The sequence below is a fragment of the Lepisosteus oculatus genome, chromosome 3, assembly GCF_040954835.1.
Source record: "Lepisosteus oculatus isolate fLepOcu1 chromosome 3, fLepOcu1.hap2, whole genome shotgun sequence".
Taxonomy (NCBI): domain Eukaryota; kingdom Metazoa; phylum Chordata; class Actinopteri; order Semionotiformes; family Lepisosteidae; genus Lepisosteus; species Lepisosteus oculatus.
This window is the reverse complement of record NC_090698.1, coordinates 4,824,316-4,843,821: the sequence shown is the minus strand read 5'-3', so window position 1 is coordinate 4,843,821 and position 19,506 is coordinate 4,824,316. Positions and strand designations below refer to the sequence as shown.

At 44.0% G+C, this 19,506-nt stretch overlaps 1 protein-coding gene across 5 annotated transcripts in view; it reads left to right on the top strand.

Annotated features, from left to right (window-relative positions):
• The first annotated feature begins 1,113 nt into the window (after positions 1 to 1,113).
• LOC102693071 (latent-transforming growth factor beta-binding protein 4) overlaps positions 1,114 to 19,506 on the top strand; it is a 94,032-nt gene continuing 75,639 nt past the window's right edge. For 2 of the 5 annotated variants that reach the window (XM_069186346.1, XM_069186344.1), the window contains exons 1-2: positions 1,114 to 2,023; positions 11,124 to 11,194. In XM_069186346.1, coding sequence (XP_069042447.1) covers positions 1,731 to 2,023; positions 11,124 to 11,194 — 364 coding nt within the window. In that variant the 5' untranslated portion in view covers positions 1,114 to 1,730. The remainder of the gene's footprint in view (positions 2,024 to 11,123; positions 11,195 to 19,506) is intronic. The other 3 variants (XM_069186343.1, XM_069186345.1, XM_069186342.1) reach the window with 2 other exon arrangements.

Genomic DNA, 19,506 nt, shown 5'->3' with positions numbered 1-19,506 from the left:
GAACTGCTGTTTCCGGGGTCTGCAGACACTGGACGGCTGCCCTGCTGTGCTGCTGTCCCGCAGTGGTGAATAAGGCAGGTCCCTCCTCTAGGTGAAGCTCTTTGACAGCGTTTGTGGTGAGAATTAACATAAGCTCTTGTCAGATTTATTATGAATTAAGTAAACAATTTAACTGCCAATTATGTGAACAACGGAATGACCGTTTAGCTTTGACATCTTTTTCAAAAGAATCAAACAACAGTCTTAGAAAAAGGTGTTCACGGGGTGTGTTGATAGAGCTTCTCAAATCCGTGCGAAGGGGGGTCAGGAGAGAATGTAAATACAGGCGCTTCACAGTCGTTCCCTCTGAAACTCAATAACTGGCCACTGGAGGGCGCGCCAGGACAGCAATTTATCCTCCGCAAATGTGAAATTTCCACCGCAAGCGTCTGCCATGCAGCCCGTAAACACCGGGCCCAGAATTCGTCCACAATACACTGCCTTAGGTGACCATGACATGCGTTTCTTTGATATTTAGGACACAACAACGAATTCGACTGGACATCCAAGTATCTGGGGTACTAAAAGCCACTCGGGTTTATTCTCTGATTTTTCAGCATCACTTATTCAGCGACAAGTCTTTCAGCATTAATTCCAATTGTTCAGAAGCAGGGTCTCGGTTTAGTGCAGTGGTCCCCTACTCGCCGAGCCAAGGACTGATGAGCTAATAATTCAGATGTGGCGACATCTGCGGTATTTCTGAGCAAGAATACAGCTATTTGAATGGAAACTCTATAGATTTCGCGATGAGCGTGCGAGCAATCGAGGTAAGACGCATCACAAAACTCGTTGTGGGATTAGTTATGGTAAAGTTAGATCAAAACACTACTGTAGGTACTTAACTAAGAGCTCCAGCGTTATAACTCGCTTCAAGCAGAATCTCTCCGGCTGGAACAGAGGAGGCTTTCAAGTACCGCACCAGGAGAAAAGGACAGTGGCTCACAAGCTTTTGACAGATATTCTTGGTTAAAAAAAAGGTGGAGGTGGAGTAAGAACGCAGCAGATGAAGCGAGCAGGTTGTGCTGGCAATAATAACGCGCCGTCACAACATTCAGACACCAGTCCCACAGGGCTCGGAACAGAGCGCTTTTCCCACGCCTCGCTTTCTTTCAACAGACTTCTGCAGCGCGGAGTTTCGCCGGCCCTGCAGTACAAACGCGTCCCTGTCGGAACACAATTAGAATTGAATGAAGCTGCGGCTGCTTTTCATCGAACCTCACTGCGAACACAGAGGACCTAGCGCAGCGTTAACCCTTTATCCGGAAACCCTCCCCCTCCGGACTGCCATTGGCAGATTCCCGTCTAAAACAGAAGGATTCGGCCCTATTGGGTAAAGTTTTTAAGACCGGCTTTTAAACTCCGTTTATCTCTGCTCTTGCGTTCATAGAATCCCCAAATAAAGGGGCTTTTAAAGGCTTAGGCGCTTAGTTCACACACAAAGCCTGTGTCTGGACTCAACGCGATGGGACAGAGTAACATTTCCATATCGGCACTTGTGACTGCTGGTCACTAATAATTCAATTAAACATGCACACCTATAGATAAAAACGCGATCAATGCCGTCTTTTAAAATCTGATTTATACCCAAGTTTGTTGCGCAAGTTTTTGACTGCGGATCCGTGCGTCCCGTTTGGACAATTAGGGACTACTGGGATGTAAAGTTCACTCCACGCGCAGTATAAAAAAAGAGAATGTTAAGTGGAAGAAGACGAGAGCTGCTTTTGACCTGCGTGGGTCTGGCGCTGCTTGTCGCCCTTTCGCGAGGACAGGACACAGAGACGAGCAGGAGTGTCCCGCGCGTGCCCGTGCAGGAGACGCCGCGGGTCGCGCGGCAGCGCACCTCGGACCGGCCGGGCTCCCTGAACTCTCCGGGGGAGCCGATTGTCGCGCCAAGAGCGAAAACCAAAATCCCCAAAATCAAAGCACCTGCAAAAGTGAGGAGCGAAGCGACGAATTCTACCAAAAAGAATAACAAATTACCTGGGTGAGTACTATTAGTGATAATATTAAGCGTTACTGTAGTGTCTTTTGGTTGAATAAGCGACGTCTCTAAATATTGCATTGGACATTTTTGTTGTGGGTGTTTGAAAGTTGTCAAGTTATACTGTACATCCACACCACTATTTATTGTCTCGAATTATCAGAGTTTTAGCGAGTTTACACGCTGTCTAAACCTGGCACAGCTTTCAAGTTATGCAGCTGTTAGCTCGGCAGTGTTTCACAGGCGATGTAAAAGCTATGCAGGATCTCGGACTTTTTCCTCACTGATATGCAGTAGATACTGTAGTTCAAACGGAACAAATTGAATATTTCAGAATGCCTTTCCACTGTGCATACTGAGAAATGCAGTTCAATATGATGCATTTTCACATTTCCTATGTAATTGACACATATTGCCTTGGTCGCTATTTGGTACCTCTTCTTTGAAGGTTTTCTTGAATTTTTCTCCTGAAAATATTTCAGTTCCGAACTGAGACAGGCTATAGATAACTCGGTGAAGATATCGACACTTTTCTTTCTGGAGAAAACAGCGCTGACAAGGAACTCCCGATTAGAGGAGACTCAGGTGGGATTTAAAATAACTAGAGGTTTTGGAAAGTTAATTAGCCGTAGCTTCGAAGAACAGATAAGGCATTTGAGTTCCAGAAGATTCTGTGTGCGATGTTACAGATATCCCCAAACCTGTGCTGTCATCGTCCTTTTTTCTGGGGTGTTTTGATGGTCTCTCGCTCTTTCCCCTGTCCTGTCCAGTCCAGCCCGTCTGTATGGATTTCCTCTGTGACAGACATGTGCACAAGTGTCACCTGAAAAGAAATCCGGTGTAAGATTCAACACTAGCAGTTATAATAAAAAACGGATTATTTGAGATAACTTGCTATGTAAAACGTTGTCGTGTGCAGAAAGAAAAAGTAGTTTTGTCCAGCTCAATTTCTCACTTTTAGTTTTCATTGTGTACTTGGTTCAATATTTTAAATGCTTTTTAGTTTTTCATCAGGTCTTCAACTGTGACGAGAGCACTTTTTGGCGATTAAGTCTTCAGTTTCCCACCTATAAATCACTACTGCCTATATCCATATGCGCCAGTAAATACCCTGCTATGAAGAATAAATGTGTAACTCTCCAGTGCGCTATTATAAACGATAAATTATTCTCAATAGATTCTTCTGCTTTAACAAATAATTCAATATTTAACGGTATACTAACAAATACTCGCCGTTTATTAAGAAAACCAATGGACACCACAACTCTCAGCACGCAGTCAACTTCTTGTGTTGGTTGAAGTTAAACTTGTCAGCTGTTATGAATGGAGGGAATACCGAATAAAGTATTGTTGGATGATTGTAATCAAATAAAGATTAAAGACAGTAAAGTACAATTTCAAGAACACGGAGACATGCGATGACTGGGGTACACTTTTGTCACTCTTGCTGTAGAGAAAAATGATAGCAACAGTCATTGTTGGTTGTGACATTGTTGCGTGTTAGTCATGTTGGCAGACATATTGTAAGGCAAATAATCTCTTTAATAATATTAGCTTATGATCGTATAAGTCTGTTACACCAGATGTATGACAGTGATTAAGAGACACTAAGTAACAATGTTCACCGTATACCCGATGTATTCGGATTTAACAGTGAAAAACGACGCAGAGGACACAAAATAATGGATTTAGTCTGTTCATAGCACGGACGTATTTCGGTGTAGCGCAGACAGGAAGTAGATTATTGACAAGTTTTGTTGATAATTGTTTATTCGTTTAGTGTTTTTGTTGTTGTAATTTTCTCCATTCGATTCTAGGTGAGTATATAAACCAACGTTGCTCCTGGAACTTGTTTCTGGTCTCTCACAGGGGGCCAAAGAAGACTTTTTACCCACATTTTGTTCCGCGCCATCAATTTCCTTCCTGGGATTTCTTTGCCTCGTGGGGAGTAACGGTTAAGCAGATAGGCAGCCGCGATTAATAACAGTTTTCAATTACTGTGTAAATAATACTAGCGTGAAGGGCACCAGGTGGTTTAGCGAGGAACAGTGATATAGTTTTATATGTAGTATAAAAACATTTGTGGGGGAAAAGCAGTGTCATGTGGATCAAATGTTACTTGTAAAATGAAAGCGAATCTTGAAGTTTGTATTAAAACCTTTAATTAGTTGTGGGTATATGGACCAGACCTCCCATGTAGATGATTAAAGCCCAAACTCTGGGCACGTTTAAGAAATGGCTTGGTGAGATTTTACTTTCACTTTAGCTACTAAACTACCATATGATGATGGGCCAAAGGGTCCCTTTCTTGTGTTCTTACAAAGGAGAAATCCATTTAAACCTGATAACCGGAGCTCTTCACAAAGAGTTGTGGTGGTCTGGAACAAGCTACCCCACCTAGCAGATTCCTGATGTCTCTTACTATATGTGTCACAGTAGGGTTCATGGCAAAATTAGTCTTGTGTGTTGCATCAACATCTGTGTCAGGTTTTATGTCTTAAACATGCTTGGAATTTTCCAGTACAATTCCACTTGTGATGAATTACCATTTTCTTTTCCTTGTTAATTTTTGTGTGTGCAAGAAACAGTATTTTATCATCTGTATTGTCAAACCTTTTGAGTTGTTTTGCCATTTTTTTTAAAGTGGGTACATGTGCTAAAATATCCCCCTTCCCCAAAGAATGTGTGAATGTTTAAACCCATCGAATTTCCTCAAGTTTTCGTTTCCTGTCATTATTTCCCCTGTGGCTATTTAGAGAGGTCAAATAGTTCCTGAAGCTGAGTTTATAATCATGTTCCTCAGTTGGAAGTGAATTTATGGATGTCTAACCTTTATACATTACTCATTTCTACCCAGTGTAAACATCTCTGCTCATAAATTGCATACTGGTTGCTGGTGCCCGAATATCACCCCCTTAAATATACATATCTTTATTTTCTTTCTGGAAGCCTGTGTTTTAATTCGGAGTGAAGACTTTGTTAGTTTGCAGACCTCGTAAAGAAAAGACAGCAAAAGCCGGTGTGTGTGAGGGTTCCGTTATGGCACACAAACGGAATGTATTACTCAAACGTACTGTGTTGTGTGGCAAAGGATAAATACACATCTAAAACTGGGAAACTACCATTTCAGATCCATTGAAGGGAAAGAAAGAGCCACATGGAATTGGCTGATTACAAGTGATCCATAGCTAATCTCTTCCTTCCCTTCCAAAATTCCTGTCGATCTAGGTGATGGTTTAGGATGTGGTAAAGTCATTTTCCTGCATGTGAGACAGTGGGGTATTTGACATGGTGTTGCCCCTGCACCTCCTTTGAAAGGACCATCCACAACCTGAGCAGACCTGTAAGTTAGTTCACTCATGTCCAGGGTATGTGTAGGCACATGGAAACACCCAATTGTTACAGCACCTAATTGCTATAAGGACTGTGATACAGAAAGAAGGCTTTAAGAGATGCACCTTTGGAAATATTTTAAGTTGATCCTGTATCGTCCGAATCGCTGAGAAGAAGCTTGTTGAGCAATAATGGGCACTAAAGTTATATTGCACCTTGAAAGCCACTGTATTCTAGGGGCTCCAGTCACAGGTTAACTGCAATACACAGAGTATCTTTTCCACCCAATATAAGCTTCAGTATACAGTATGTACACACTCATACATTAAATAAAAAGATAATGGACAGAAAGTTCATGGAAACTCTGGTCCAAACCATCTTTACAATAACCAGTTTTTGGGTGAGAAATATTTTGAAAGACACAGACAGTTTTTATTAAACACGTAGGCTTTTAAGAATAAAAAAAGTGGATCAGTGTTCTTGTCTATATTGTAGTATTTTGGGGGAGGGTTGGTGTTCTGCACATTTCTATGTGTCCTAGATGCTTAAAAAAGCCGGCAGGTCTGTTGATTGTGAGCTGACAATATCTTGTCACCATCACAGTAATGCCTTAATGTTTTTACAACGGAGTTGGAAAAATAGCCCATTTAACAGGGTGTTGTTTGGAAATGAATTGGTATATTTTTTTTACTGACGGTATTATTAGGTTTTAATACCTAAAGTTACCAAGAGCTCTGCCCTCAGCAGCACCCAGAAGTGGAAAAATCTCTTGACAGCTCCAATTACAGTGACGAGCAGCTGGGTTAAAACTCAATCTCCACACTCGCATTTGTACTGTTAATGTACTTAGTAACTTAATCCTTTGGCTTTTTCTTCTCATAGCCACGGAATCTGTGGAATCTCTTTCTTTTAAATCATGCACTAGTACCGGCAGAGTTTTCTTCGCACAGGACAAGAGAGCAGGAGGTTTCACAAAATGCAGCTTAAAAGTTCTGATCTCTTACCACGGTGTAGAATTCAACATACGCTTGTAAGGAATAAATGAACCTCAGTAAGGCACAAAACATGTAAGAGCTGGTCGCCACAGGACTGGTTTTGGCAGCTTTGTGTATTTTTGACACAAACTGAACATTGAACCATACAGCAATTTAAAGGGCTCCAAAGTCCAGCTATTGGTCCTGGCTGTGGAACCCAGGCAGTGAGTCCTGCATCGACAGCATTGCCAGGGGGATGTGGGGAAGAATCCTTCACTGCTAAAATAGCTTTCGCTGACCAGGAAAACCTGTTAGGATTCTTGCATCCCACAAACTCTGTGAATGGGACTCGAGCATCTGTGTGCACCACATGATGTACCACCTGGAATATCTCAACAGTTGTCCTGGTGACTGGTTGCAAACAGGCATTTGGTGAGCTCCATCCATCTTCTCCGAGAGGCCCTCCCACGACTGCTGAATCTTAATTGCTGGAGCATGACATGTTGTTTTCTAAACCCTATCTATAGCTTATTGCCATTACTCTGTTTGATGAGATCTTTAAAAAAACAAAACTTAACTCCCCAAGTTAGTACGGTGTCAGCTATATGATAATCTTGTGGGAACTCCTTCTAGTATCTCCCGAAATGGCATCTGTAATGTGGAACCGTAATATTTTTTTTATAGGTGCCTTTTGGTATTGAGGTCTAGTCACCTCTCAAGGGAAGCATATGATATAAGTGAAGAAAGGTCAAGAACTGCGGTTTGACGGCTATTGTAAATCTCCGCTTCGTTCAGAACAAATGACACAGAGAGAGACGGGTCAGTTCAGAGCTTACAAGACCTCTCCCTCAGGTTCCGTTTTCTTTTTTCCCTGTTGGTAAATCCGGCTAGGAACTGAGGCAGAAGGATGGTTTAACGGAGCATGAAAAGAAGGAATGTTGTTTTATTTTCTCTCGACCGGATCTCTCTCTCTCTGCATATGGAGAGTGCACTGGGGGGGTATATTTTGTTGCCCTTGATTTTGCTTGAAAGACCAGGTCAGGTGGTTTTCCCATCTCGATCGGGGTGTTAATCACTGTCTAGTTTAAGGGCCAGTTTCCTTCGGAGGCCTCAGCAGCCAATTTGAACACGTATTGAGATGGCCGAGAGTTCCTGAGCATGTCTCTCTGTCTACAGTAGGTGAAGGGTCAGCGATGACTCCCTGAGAGGTTTCTTCCTGGCAGTTGTACCAGTAATCTTGCATCGTTTTAGATGTTTAAAGCCTTTCACCTTCTCAACACATCAGAGCTCATGTGTGTTATAGAGCTGGAGCATGATAGATGCCTATTTGCAGGGCGTTTCTCTCTTTTTGCTGTGCTTTTACAAGACAAGACATGTAGTGTAAGCTGTGTGCCTAACACTGGTTACCAGCACGTAGTTGGTCAAAGTGAAATTGAGCAGTACTGACATTATTTAGAAATTGTACAAGGGGGACTTTGAAAGCTTAACAGCCCTCATATACTGTAGTTATAATTCACAGCACGGCGTGGCTACTGATGGAAAAAAGAACAGGAGTACTTTGTGATTAAAAAAGGTTGTGCCTGAGCAGAAACAGTAATTAATCCGTTAAGCGTGCATATACACAATGTATATGACATTCCAAATTATTATAATAAATATAATAATATTATTTGGATTATTACTGATCAGGTTTTATCCATGTTCTTTATTCCACTGATTGGAAATCAGGGTACATCTAGGGTGGTTTTGAAAGATTCATCTGGCTGTAATAAGTGCTGAGTCAGGGGTTGTACCATGCTTTGATTAAAATGGTATATACTGTATAACGTCCATTTCCACTTTTGATTCTACATAATGTTGTTTTTGTGACGTGGAATGCATTTTTTATGGAACCTCGCATGGAATATCTGCGCTTTCTTCATAACATACCAAAACTGTTAAATCTGTCATAAATTGTTTAGTGACAGGATGTCTGAATAATAGTTTGGAAATGCCAGTTTCTAACTGGTGTAAAGCTCTGCTTGAGGGTCAGTAATGCTTAGGGTTTTTTTTTCTTATCGTTTTGCATATAGAGATTCCAGTTCATCTGAATGAGGAGGGAAGATGAAGGGGTACTGAGTATTTCAGAGAAGTCTGTTCCTGTCTGGGGCTTAGAGCTGTTGTACAGTAGCTGTTTCTTTGGCCAGAGGTTTTTAAGGACCCACAGAGCACACTTGAACCAATGAACAGTGAAGCCTGTGCCTGTAACTGTTAAAACCCACTCGTCTGACCGTTTCAGAGCAAGGAATGCAGGTCTCTGTTGTCAAGGTATAGGAGCAGTTAATAATCCTTCAGCTCCACAGCACAGCATTGATTCGGGCCTTTTTCGAGAAAGCCATGCTTCAAACGATTGTCTGTTTTCCAGCCCTTAACTGTGCCAGTTAATGTAGGGGGTGGCTGGGGGGGATGTCAGTCCATTGTGTGTAAACAGTGATCCAGTGTTGACTTCCAAAGCCGTTTGTGAAGCTGCTGCTTCCTGCCTCTTGAACTTGGGATTGGCTGGGCGCGGGACAGCGGCGTTGCCTGGCGACGGGGGGAGGAGCACCTGACCCCGGCGCTCGTGAAGCCGGGGCTCTAGCTGGCAGAGGTGGGTGCGGATCGCGGGGCCAAGCCGCGGGACGTCGGTGCCGAGGTGAAAGGAGGGATCTTGGGTGGCACGTAAAACGATCTGCTTCTCTGCCTGCTCGGTCGATCATCAACCTGGCTGCGTGGCAATAATAATCTAGGCCAGCAACTGGGATTTCAGTGGGTTTAAATAAATTGTATTTCTTTCCTGAGCCTTGACAAGGCACTTAATGCATGACAGGGTTACAGCGATGGTGAGCGTATGTTGTTGCCCTCAAGTCGTGCAACAGATTAACCTATTGTAGGCGCGATTCCTGGCAGCTGAGCTTTCCGACGTCTCCGGGCTGAGCTTTAGCCCCTTTGACTCGTGATATTTTCCTAAATAATCATGAAGGATGACGTCGGTGTGGGAAGTGCCAGCGAGCGAGCCAGTGAGCTCGGGATCTCCAGGATGAGGAAGGGAACCTCCCGGGTTAAAGAGACACGAGGACGCAGGACATTCGGGTGGGTCTTCACTACAGGCCTGCGAGAGGAGTGCAGATGCATCACGGAGCTCCTATCGCACAACCTCTGACGGCGCAACAGACGTCAGACGAGACACGTTTCAAACACGTTGAGATCTCGATTCTGCTGTTCAGTGACAGTGTTGATCTTGAAAAACGCAAGGAAGCCCCTTCAGTTCAGCGTGCTGAAGCGTTGAAACAGCGCTTGGAGCCATCTTCCATTCCCCCGAAGAGCGCTCTGCTCCGTCGTGCCTGCGCTGCTCAGAAAGCCCCCAGCTCCTGTCAGCAGCCGGACAATAAACCCACGGAAGTGTAACTGATTAGAAAATCCCACCGAACAGGGGAGGGGGGTCTGTTGGCGTTAATCTCCCTAACTGCTGCTTTGAAGTGCGGGCCGTCGTCAAAGGTTTCGTGTCGGGTCGTTAATTGCCTTTTCTCCCAGGAGCCCTGAATTAAAGGTTCTCCCCCGAGCAGGCCTCTCCGAGGGCATTTAATCCGGTTTTGTTTTCCCGTCCCAGAGGTGAAAGGCAGCCGGCCTGTACCCGTGTGGGAAAGCTGGATCTCTTCATGCGTGGGATGTGCGGTGGAGGATAGAGACCTTCTGATGGCCCATCCCATGTGCTGGTGTGGTGGGAGGCGTAGCAAAACGGAATGTAAATTTACCTTCCTGGTCAGTGTGAAATGATCAGTGGCTTCAGCAGGTCCTTTTTTACAAGTTTCCTTTTCCTGGGGACCCACTTTTACAGTAAACCTGATGCTGGATTTGCAATTATGTTATAGTTTATTTGGAAAGATTTCTGAGTTTTTGTTCTTCTCAAATGCATCACCTCAAAATCAATTAAAATGACTTACTTCTGCGGGATGTTCCTGCAGTTCTTCACCTGAGACATAACTGTGCTTTTCTTCTGTCGTCTGATTGGATATTATTTTTCTTCACTATAATTGCACTCAAATTAAGCTCCATTCAGATGACACGGGTAATCAGTTTGAGTTTTGGTGGGATCCCTTTGAGGATATTTGTTTGGCAGCAGCGTGCAACACAACAACCATCAATAACAAAGAGGTCAAGACACACTATTTCAGGAAATAGCGGCATAATTATTTTACATTGTTAAGAAAGTATGGTTGCACTGTGGATAATCCATTTCTTGTTTCTGTTGCCCTTACACCTTGTGGCACAGAGGTGTCTTCCAGACAGGAGTACTGCCGATTCACAGTGGAAGGTATGCTAGATTCTTTACAACCCCTAACTGATAGAGGGTGTTTAGATTGATCGGATTTAGCCTGACGTTTTTGCTACTTATTTTCACTGTTTTCCCCCATCCTGTTACAATGTGCAGCATCAGTGTTACCCTACCAGCAGATAAAAAGAGTATGTTAAGATGCTGTCATAACAACAGAGTGAAGGAAAATTATTGAATTAGTTTTGTTCACCTTTTTTGTTCAAGGTAGCTAAAAAAAAGCTTAGAAAAGCCTCTCCCGGCCTTTCTTATTTTTTTAAATAATTTTATATATTGGCAGCTAAAGATGTCAAGTTTTGTTTGAAAGGAAGCAGTCAGGAGTTTGGTTCTTGTGTGTCGGATATCTGCTGCAGGATGTCCGCCAGGCCTCTAGCTGCTCTTGTCTGTTCTCGTTTGCGTATTGTTATCTGTTTTAAACAGCATCTTTTTTTTCCCCCCTGCCTTGTAGGCCCAACGTCTGTGGCGCCGCCTGCTGTGCTGGATGGACTGTGGCCCCGAAGACAAAAAAATGCACAAAACGTGAGTCTGCTGCCCCTGAGAAGTCCTTTTCCCTTGCTCCCCTGGGTTTGAGGAGCGCAAGTGAGCTTTCAGTTCCCCTGCCTCGCTGATACTGTATCTTTTCATTTGTGCTTAAGCCATGGGCCTTGTGTTTTGAGCTGCGAACACGGCGGTGTCCATGGCTACCAGCTGATGCCCTTTAAAGATACAACCCCCCCTTCCCCTTGCTGGTGGAAGAAAAGGAAGGCTAATATGTCAAAAGTGCTCTTTCTTCCTTCGAACTGGGCCCTCAGGAACTCGTGTACGCTACCTGTGCATTCCCATTGCCTGAACTGTATAGTGGACTCCATAGCAAAGGGGACACCAGTATATAATGACTGCTATGCTGTATGATGTGCGTCACTGGTCTAGAAAGTTCATGGCACCCACCCCTCCTCCGTATCTTCTTCCACCCGTTGTACATCTAGCAGAGTTTGGCCTCCAGATCGCCCCCAGATTCACCTACAGTGTCATAACGTGAACACCCAGGACATGGTGCTGTGCCCCACCTTGCCCCCTTGCTGTGCTCCCTGTAGAAACTGGAAAAAGCATTCTCAATGACTGAGAGCCATTTCACTAGAAATGTGCTTGAGTGCATCAGAAACTGCTTGTATTTGCAACGGCCATTGAGGTGCTGCTGGTATCTACGAGCTTTCCAGATGGGATGCTGCAGTTTGCGAAAAACCTTGAACTGAAATTTGCATCCAAAGGTTTCTAATAGGCCATCATCATGGGGAGGGGGAATTTTAAATAGGGTGTATTTTAACAGGAGTGAGAAGGTCAAACAGATTTCTAGTGCAGTGCTGTCTGCGCTGTCTGTGTTCTTACCCAGAGATGCTCTGGGGTACTCTTTGAATTCTGGGCAGGGGGATGGGGGGGCGCGGGAGACAGAAAGGGGATTTTTGGATACGGGGGAGCTGGAGAGAGACCAGGTCTTATCCTTGAGGAGGTTGTGCATCTCTGCGGTGTTGACGCGTCTCTCCCCGCGCGCCTCTCGCAGTGCTGTGGGAATTCTCATCTTCTCGCGACTCCCGAGCAAAAACTCAGCCGGGGCCCGGCTCGCTGGCCGGAGCTGCTTGTCAGATTGTAGGGGGCTTCTCTGTATGCGGCGTTCGTCTGCTTCCAGTCCTCCATTTAGACTTTTCTCTCGCCGTCCCTGTGCCTCCCTCTTCAAATGCCTGGAGCTCAGTGGCCCGCTAAGCCCCCGTGAATGGGGAGGAGGGGGGCCCTGATGTAAAAGCGTCAGTCTTCTCCGCAGAGGCTGATGGGAGCCAGGTCTGTGTCTGCTCTGAGGTCAGGGCCACACTCCACATCTTATTTCTGCGATTTCATGACCCATCCTTTTCAGAAACAGAGCTCTCTTCTAATGTAGTGAAGAGCTCAGATCCTTAATGAAAGGGTAACTTTAGTTGAGATATTATTTGCCATAGAGGCCTTCTGTATTAAAAATGAGCATTTCATTTTTGCATAATGGAATCGTCCAGCTTTCCCCCAACACTTCTTAGCCTTCTGCATGAGTGTCACAAGCTTAATACGGATTTATTTGGTTAACATATTTATTCAGAGCCTGTAGCTGTTTATACAGCTGAGTATTTTACTGGAGCAGTTCAGGTGCAGTACTTTGCTCAAGGGCACAACAGCAGTGTCTCACCTGGGATTTGAACCCGCAACCTTCTAGTTACAAGCCCAGAACACCGACCGCTCCTTCACCCTGCTGAAAACATGGGGTCTGCTTTGCATTTAGTCCTCTTGCATACCTGGGCCAGCTTGTAGCACAGTCTCACCCCTAGCCAAGAGGACTGTATCACAGGCACTGGGAGGAGTTGGCACAAGAGATTTCCCTCACAGAGTGGGGTAGGCGCATGACGAGACACAAAATCACAGCGAAAAGCTCCTAGATAACAACCCTTTACTAACTTTGTTGGTAATAATAAGAAGAATGTAGCCTTTAATAAAAAATACAAAAGAGTTTGGTCCACATTACCCAGAGATGTGGTAGTGTAAAATTCAGTCCCCAATAGCTCAAGTACGAAATTCAACACAAAAGGCCGTGTTTTCCCTTACCTATGGTACTGGCTTCATTTCAGTTTTAACAACAGCCTTAAACTAATCTGTTCTGTTACTTTTATACTTTTTTTTATTCCCACAAAAAATGTTGCTTCACGCTTCTTGAAAAACTTTGCTAGCGCTGAATTAAGACTCCTTAATGACAAATGAAACAATTTTGTTCTTTAAAAAAAAATATTAAAGATGGGTGCAGAAGATGTTTTTAATGTGTCTTCTGACTTGGACATTTTTGTGATTTTCTTCCAAACCCACGCTTGGTGAATATCAGGTGTTTATTCTGCAGTTCTCTAAGATAATAAATAAGTACTAGACTCTTAGAAGTCAGATTATTTATGTTGAAGAGAAACTCTGGCTGCTTCTAACGTGTGAATGAGAAGGTTTGTGTGTGCAGCTGACAGGTCACTTGAAAATCCATCTGGACGTTTATTTTATGATTTAAATTCTACTGCTATTCTGTAGCCAGTTCCAGTCCTTAAGATTTACAGTCCTGCAACTGTTTTTTCTGTGTTCGCTCAGAGCAAATCTGAGGCCTTCACTGGCAGAATGTTTGCACGTATAGGAATAAACCTGGAAAAAACGAATCAGTTCCTCTCACCTAGGTTCATTTCTGGTTTTGCTTTTTAATCACAGTGCAAAAACTCAAAAGCTGAAAGGTTGCAGTGAAAAGGCTGTACGGTTAGAAACAATATCCAGCATCACCTTTAGGAGAACCCAATAGAAATCAGATTCATCTGCAGTAATAACAGGGATATTACTCCTTTAACAGGTTCATAAACAGGTTATTAACAGGTTCATTACCCTGCAGTAATGACGGTTATTACCCAACCATTATAATGTCATGGTTATACATGATAACCATGAATTAGGATTTCAATTTACTTTCTTTAAAAATGCCTTTTAATAGAATTTCGAATGAAGAGTGGCTTAAAATTTGTGAATTTCAACGGAGATGTACTAACTCGCATTTATGGAGAGAGTTTTGCTGGAAAAACATTGTTCGATTTTTCATTCATAAGGCTTTTCTGGAAGGAGTTACATGAGGCCCTGGAAACTATATTTGAAAGGAATGTACCCTTTACATTTGAGGCTTTATATTTTGGCAAACTGGATTTTGATTGCAGAGGATCTGATGAATATTTGCTTGGAATCCTTATATCAGCAGGGAAGAAAGCTGTAACAAGAAAGTGGCTTCTCCCAGATTTCCCAACAATGAATGATTGGATTGAATTAATAAAAGAAATACATATAATTGAAAAAATAACATTTTCCATTACAAATTACAATTACAAATTAAAATTACAAATGAAACAATTTGTCAAATATTGGTCTAGATGGGTTCAGTACATTAAACCTTAGGATTTTGTTGAGATACAAAATAACTGATCTCCTCCCTTTTCATATTCATAAATGTATACATCTTCCTTCTTTTGAATGTATATAGTTTTGTTTAAAAATTATATAATTGTAAAATATTTGGGGAACAAACAGGAATAGATCATTTTTGTCTGTGAAGTAAGGCTGAATAATGGTGGGTTATATGTAAACGTTTTTTGTTTTGTTCTCTAAAAGAAATAATAAAAATGCCTTTTAAATTGGACAATTTGATTTTGCATGATCGCCATCCAAGTTTTAAAAACATCTTAAAAATGGGTAAACTCGACTAAAGTCTCAAGTGACAACATATTTTGATCTTTTTAAATGTATACACATAATCTGTTTACGTACGATATGCTTACTATTTTCTCAAGCCTCTGAGCCATTGCAATCCACTGACAGCAGAAAGGTTTTACAGCGCGTCTTGTCCCTCCAGCACTAGCTTTCTCCTTCCACTAGATGTCTCCATCATAGAGCCATCTGAAAACTGGCACCTCTTTCTATTTGTTGACCAGATGCCTTCATCTAGCCTGATTGGCAGATTTCTGTAGATATTCAACATGAAGTGTCAATAATAATAATAATAATAATTGCTTACACTTATATAGCGCTTTTCTGGACACTCCCCTCCACCACCACCAATGTGCAGCATCCACCTGGATGATGCTACGGCAGCCATAGTGCGCCAGAACGCTCACCACACATCAGCTCTCAGTGGGGAGGAGAGCAGAGTAATGTAGCCAATTCATAGAGGGGGAGTATTAGGAGGCCATGATTGGTAAGGGCCAATGGGAAATTTGGCCAGGACACGCGGTTACACCCCTACTCTTTTCGAGAAGCGCCCTGGGATTTTTAATGACCACAGAGAGTCAGGACCTCGGTTTTACGTCTCATCCGAAGGACGGCGCCTGTTTACAGTATAGTGTCCCCATCACTATACTGGGGCATTAGGACCCACATGGACCGCAGGGTGAGCGCCCCCTGCTGGCCCCACTAACACCTCTTCCAGCAGCAAACTTAGTTGCAATACAACTTCCAGCAGCAATAAAAGGATTGCTCATGCTGGGACAGTAAAAATTAATAATTAACATGGCTAAGGTGCATGCAAACCGGAAGAGCTAAGGAAGGAGTGAAAAGTGGGAACTGCAAGTGTGGCCGCTGAGCAGGAATGTAAACGCCCCTAGGTACTGTATGTATTCCCTGTCTACAGTGAGTAAGTGCACTTATCAAGCTCAATTACCAGAGTGGGGATTAAAAGCTTGAGTGCAGCACAGTGGAAGAGTTATTGAAGGATGTAGCTGAGAGCTGACGCACCGCAGGAGCTGTCTGAACCGATGAGTCTTGAGCAGGTGCCGAGCGCCCTGCAGAGCGTCTTGTGTCCGTGGGCGGACCAGGGACGGGCTCAGGAACTGGGAGAACGGAGGAGCGGACAGGACGAGAGGGGTAGAAGGGAGACAGTGGAGGGAGGAAGGGAAAGGACAAGTTGAGCTGTGGAATTCTGGATAAGGTCGAGGACATGGCTAACAGAGAGTTATAACAGTCTAGGCAGCAGGGCGGACGAGCGGTGTGTTTAATGGTTGGTAAGGAAGAGGTGGGTTCTGCGAGTGTTGCACTTGTTAGTATTGTCGTCACAGGAGGATGTCAGCCCCTTGTTTTTACAAGAGCTCACGTGAACAGTCTGCTGCTGCACGAAGTTACGTCTGCAGTTTCCCACCGAATGCGTCATCCCTCAAAAGACGGACCCCAGAATCTTATCGGTATTTCTGCAAGCCAATAATGCTCCGTGATTTCAGCGGGGCAGTACCTTTTCCTGAAGCCCTGAGCACCACTCAGTAGCAAGAGTGGCCTGGACACGAATGTCGTGGGACTGTAGCAGGGTGGCACAGCTCTCCGAAGGTCCTGCCTTGTAAGCTTCTGGGACAGGCTCCGGCTTTCCTAGGAAGCCGGGATGGACGATGGCTCAGGCCGAACAAAGAAAAAGAACAAGCACGTCCTGTAGGCATCCATGTCAAGGCATGGCCTTGTGTGACGCCCTGACCAGAAGGCATCGTGGTTGTGGAATAGCCTGTTGGGAAACATGCTGGAGATTCCCCACTCGTTTCATGGGTGGTCATTCTAATCTTTCAGCATTGAAGTTGATATGTGACTGTGTTGAACAAGACGTCACGCTGCATTCATTTACCAGACGTGTAGGCTGCGTGCACGCCGTTAGTACAGCTCTCTGCCAGGAGGAGAGGTGGTGCTGGGCCTGGACATACGTGATGCTGTTTGATTGCGCAAGACAATACATTGGACAGATTCGAGAAGTGGGAATGGAAAATTCCAGTTGAATGGTGCGGATGAGTGGCTAAACAGAAAAGGGAAAGATGGAGGGGAGAAAAAAATAATTTTGGCAGTGTCTGCCATCACCTGCAGAGAGAGGCCTGGAAACTACCACGCTAGCATGTTGTATTGTAATTTTTTACAGGGGGAGCAGAAAAGCGCGTGTCACGTAGGGTTCAAACAAGGGCAGAGCACAGAATATGCTGACACTTCACTGAATAAACTTTGTTTCGTCTTTCATAAACACAGGCCCCAAAATTCTTATAAAGTGCTCTCCCAAACGTACTGAAACCAGACACTTTTTTTCCGCAACACCTTCACATCTGTGCAGTATCAGCCTTCTGCTGAAGCATATGCATCAGGCCCTGCATGATGCCAGAGTTCAGTTGTGCTGCCCTGGTTGTGCCTTCTGCTGTGTTTGATTTTGGATTGCTTAGCTAATGCCAATGTCCTTGCACAGGTGGTGAAGAAACAGCGCCTTGTACAGTATATATGTTGTGGCTCTTCATTTGATGGAGATTTATCTGGAATTTTGTCTCTGTTTAAAGTAGATCTGACAGGCAAGCAAAGCAGGAATACAGTTCGTCAGTGTAAATAAATAGGAAGCACAATACAGGTGAGAAGATACAATAGTACAATTTAAATCCATCCTAAAAACAATACAGGAAAGACTGAGAAGGAAACAGTCATGCAGCTGAAATGCATAACTGTACACATCAAAAGCACAATAAAAACCAAATGCAATTAATTGCTGTTGCTGTGTCACAGTAAATGAAATGCTTTGGTAATGGGGAGGCTTAGTTAGCGATGTGTGCACAGTGGTATAGTGGTTAATACTCTGGCCTCACAAGTCCGGTGTCCTGGTTGCAACTAGGGGCCTTTCTGTATAGCATTTACATCCTCAGATTCACATGGGTTTTTGCCAGGTGTTCCTGAATTTTCCCACCTCCCAGAAGACATGAAGTTTAGGGCTGATCAAACATCACTTCCAGGTCATATGTACTGTATAGGTCAATAGTGAGGAGCATGAACAAACCCACCAGCCAGGGGTATTGTAGAATGGAAATAGCATGTTGTCCCTCTTGTCCGCAGTTAGTTTATGTATCCGTGCTGAGTTCTCAGTGTCAGCCATGTGCATTTAGTCCAGCCTCTTTTCTTTCTGTATAGGGAGGCTCTGTGACTCTTCAAAATGAGTGGACAGCCAGCTGTGTGTTTTAGCTGGAGTTGTAACGAATCCAGATGTAGGAAACAAATTGACAATACCTTTCCCAGCCGTATTTTGCGTTGGAACTGTGTATTCCTTCAGCTGCACTATCCCAGCCTTGACACAATCCAATTGCCCTTCTGGGATGTTCAAGTGAAATCGGTATTTTACTTTGTCGAAACCTTGATGTATCGTGCAGGATGGTTTCGTGGGATCGTCTGCTGTGAGGGTACAAAGGCCCGTGTTTCTGCGCCAGTATGTGTGCCGAGTGTCGCTCTGCTCTGCCCAACCTGGGATTTGGGGTCTTTCCATTCGCTTAGCGCCAGGAGCCATCAGATCTGTATTGGAGACAAATGCAAGTGAGTCCAACCCGTTGCAGTGTCTCCTGTTTTGAAATCTTCTTGACGAGGGTCTGATCTTGTTTAAAGCTTGAAGGAAAGCAGAGCCCTTCTAAAAACACTACGGCCGTCGGTCACGCGGAGGTGGAAGTCCTGCAGGGCCTGTTCCAGCAAGTGAGAGAGAGAGCCGGAGCTTCCAAGTGTTCCATTTAACATTCCAAACGCCGGATCAGTCGGCTGTATTACTTATACCTGTGTAATCCCTGTGTCTGAGGATTTGCGTCCCGTAAGGTACCTCCCGAATCGTCTGTGTTCACCCGAAGAAGGCTCCATGGCCGAAACGTTCTGTTTTCTTTCTTGTGTTTTCAGCATGGAAAAAAACTTTAACTTGTATTAAATGCTTACCGTATGTGTTATACGCAGTTCAGTTAAGTTGGGTATCTGGGTTGATATCAATGTAGATATATTTAAATAAATGCAAGACAATCATATTATTCTTCTATGTTTTATTTTGGGATGAAGTTCTGTTTCCTGGGCCTCGTATTTGTAAATATTAATTTCCCTCAATGTGGATTTTAGTTCAACATAAACACTGCCAGGTTAAAAAAAATCAGTGAATCAACACGAGCTTACACTTGGGGTTAAATCTTTTTTTTCCGAAAGAAAGAAGGGATTGCGAGGAAGCATTTCATCTGCGTCTTTAGTATAAAGGCCCGTGCAAAGCCATGCAAATGTACCGTGCCTGGAGCTTTCTTCCTGAAGGGGAAGGTCATAAACTCGTGCAAGCAAGCATCTTTACAGAAGGGCTGGGGAGGGTCCTGCATCAAAAGGCATAGTTTTGAATCGCCGCTGTTTATATTCACCCCGGGGGGTCCAAAGATTGATGGTAATCCTCTGGTGTGGGTAACGCACTGTTGTCTGCGCCAACTGGGCTGTTGGCATTGACCTCCTGGCACTCCACAAGCGCACAAAGACACGGAATTCATGCG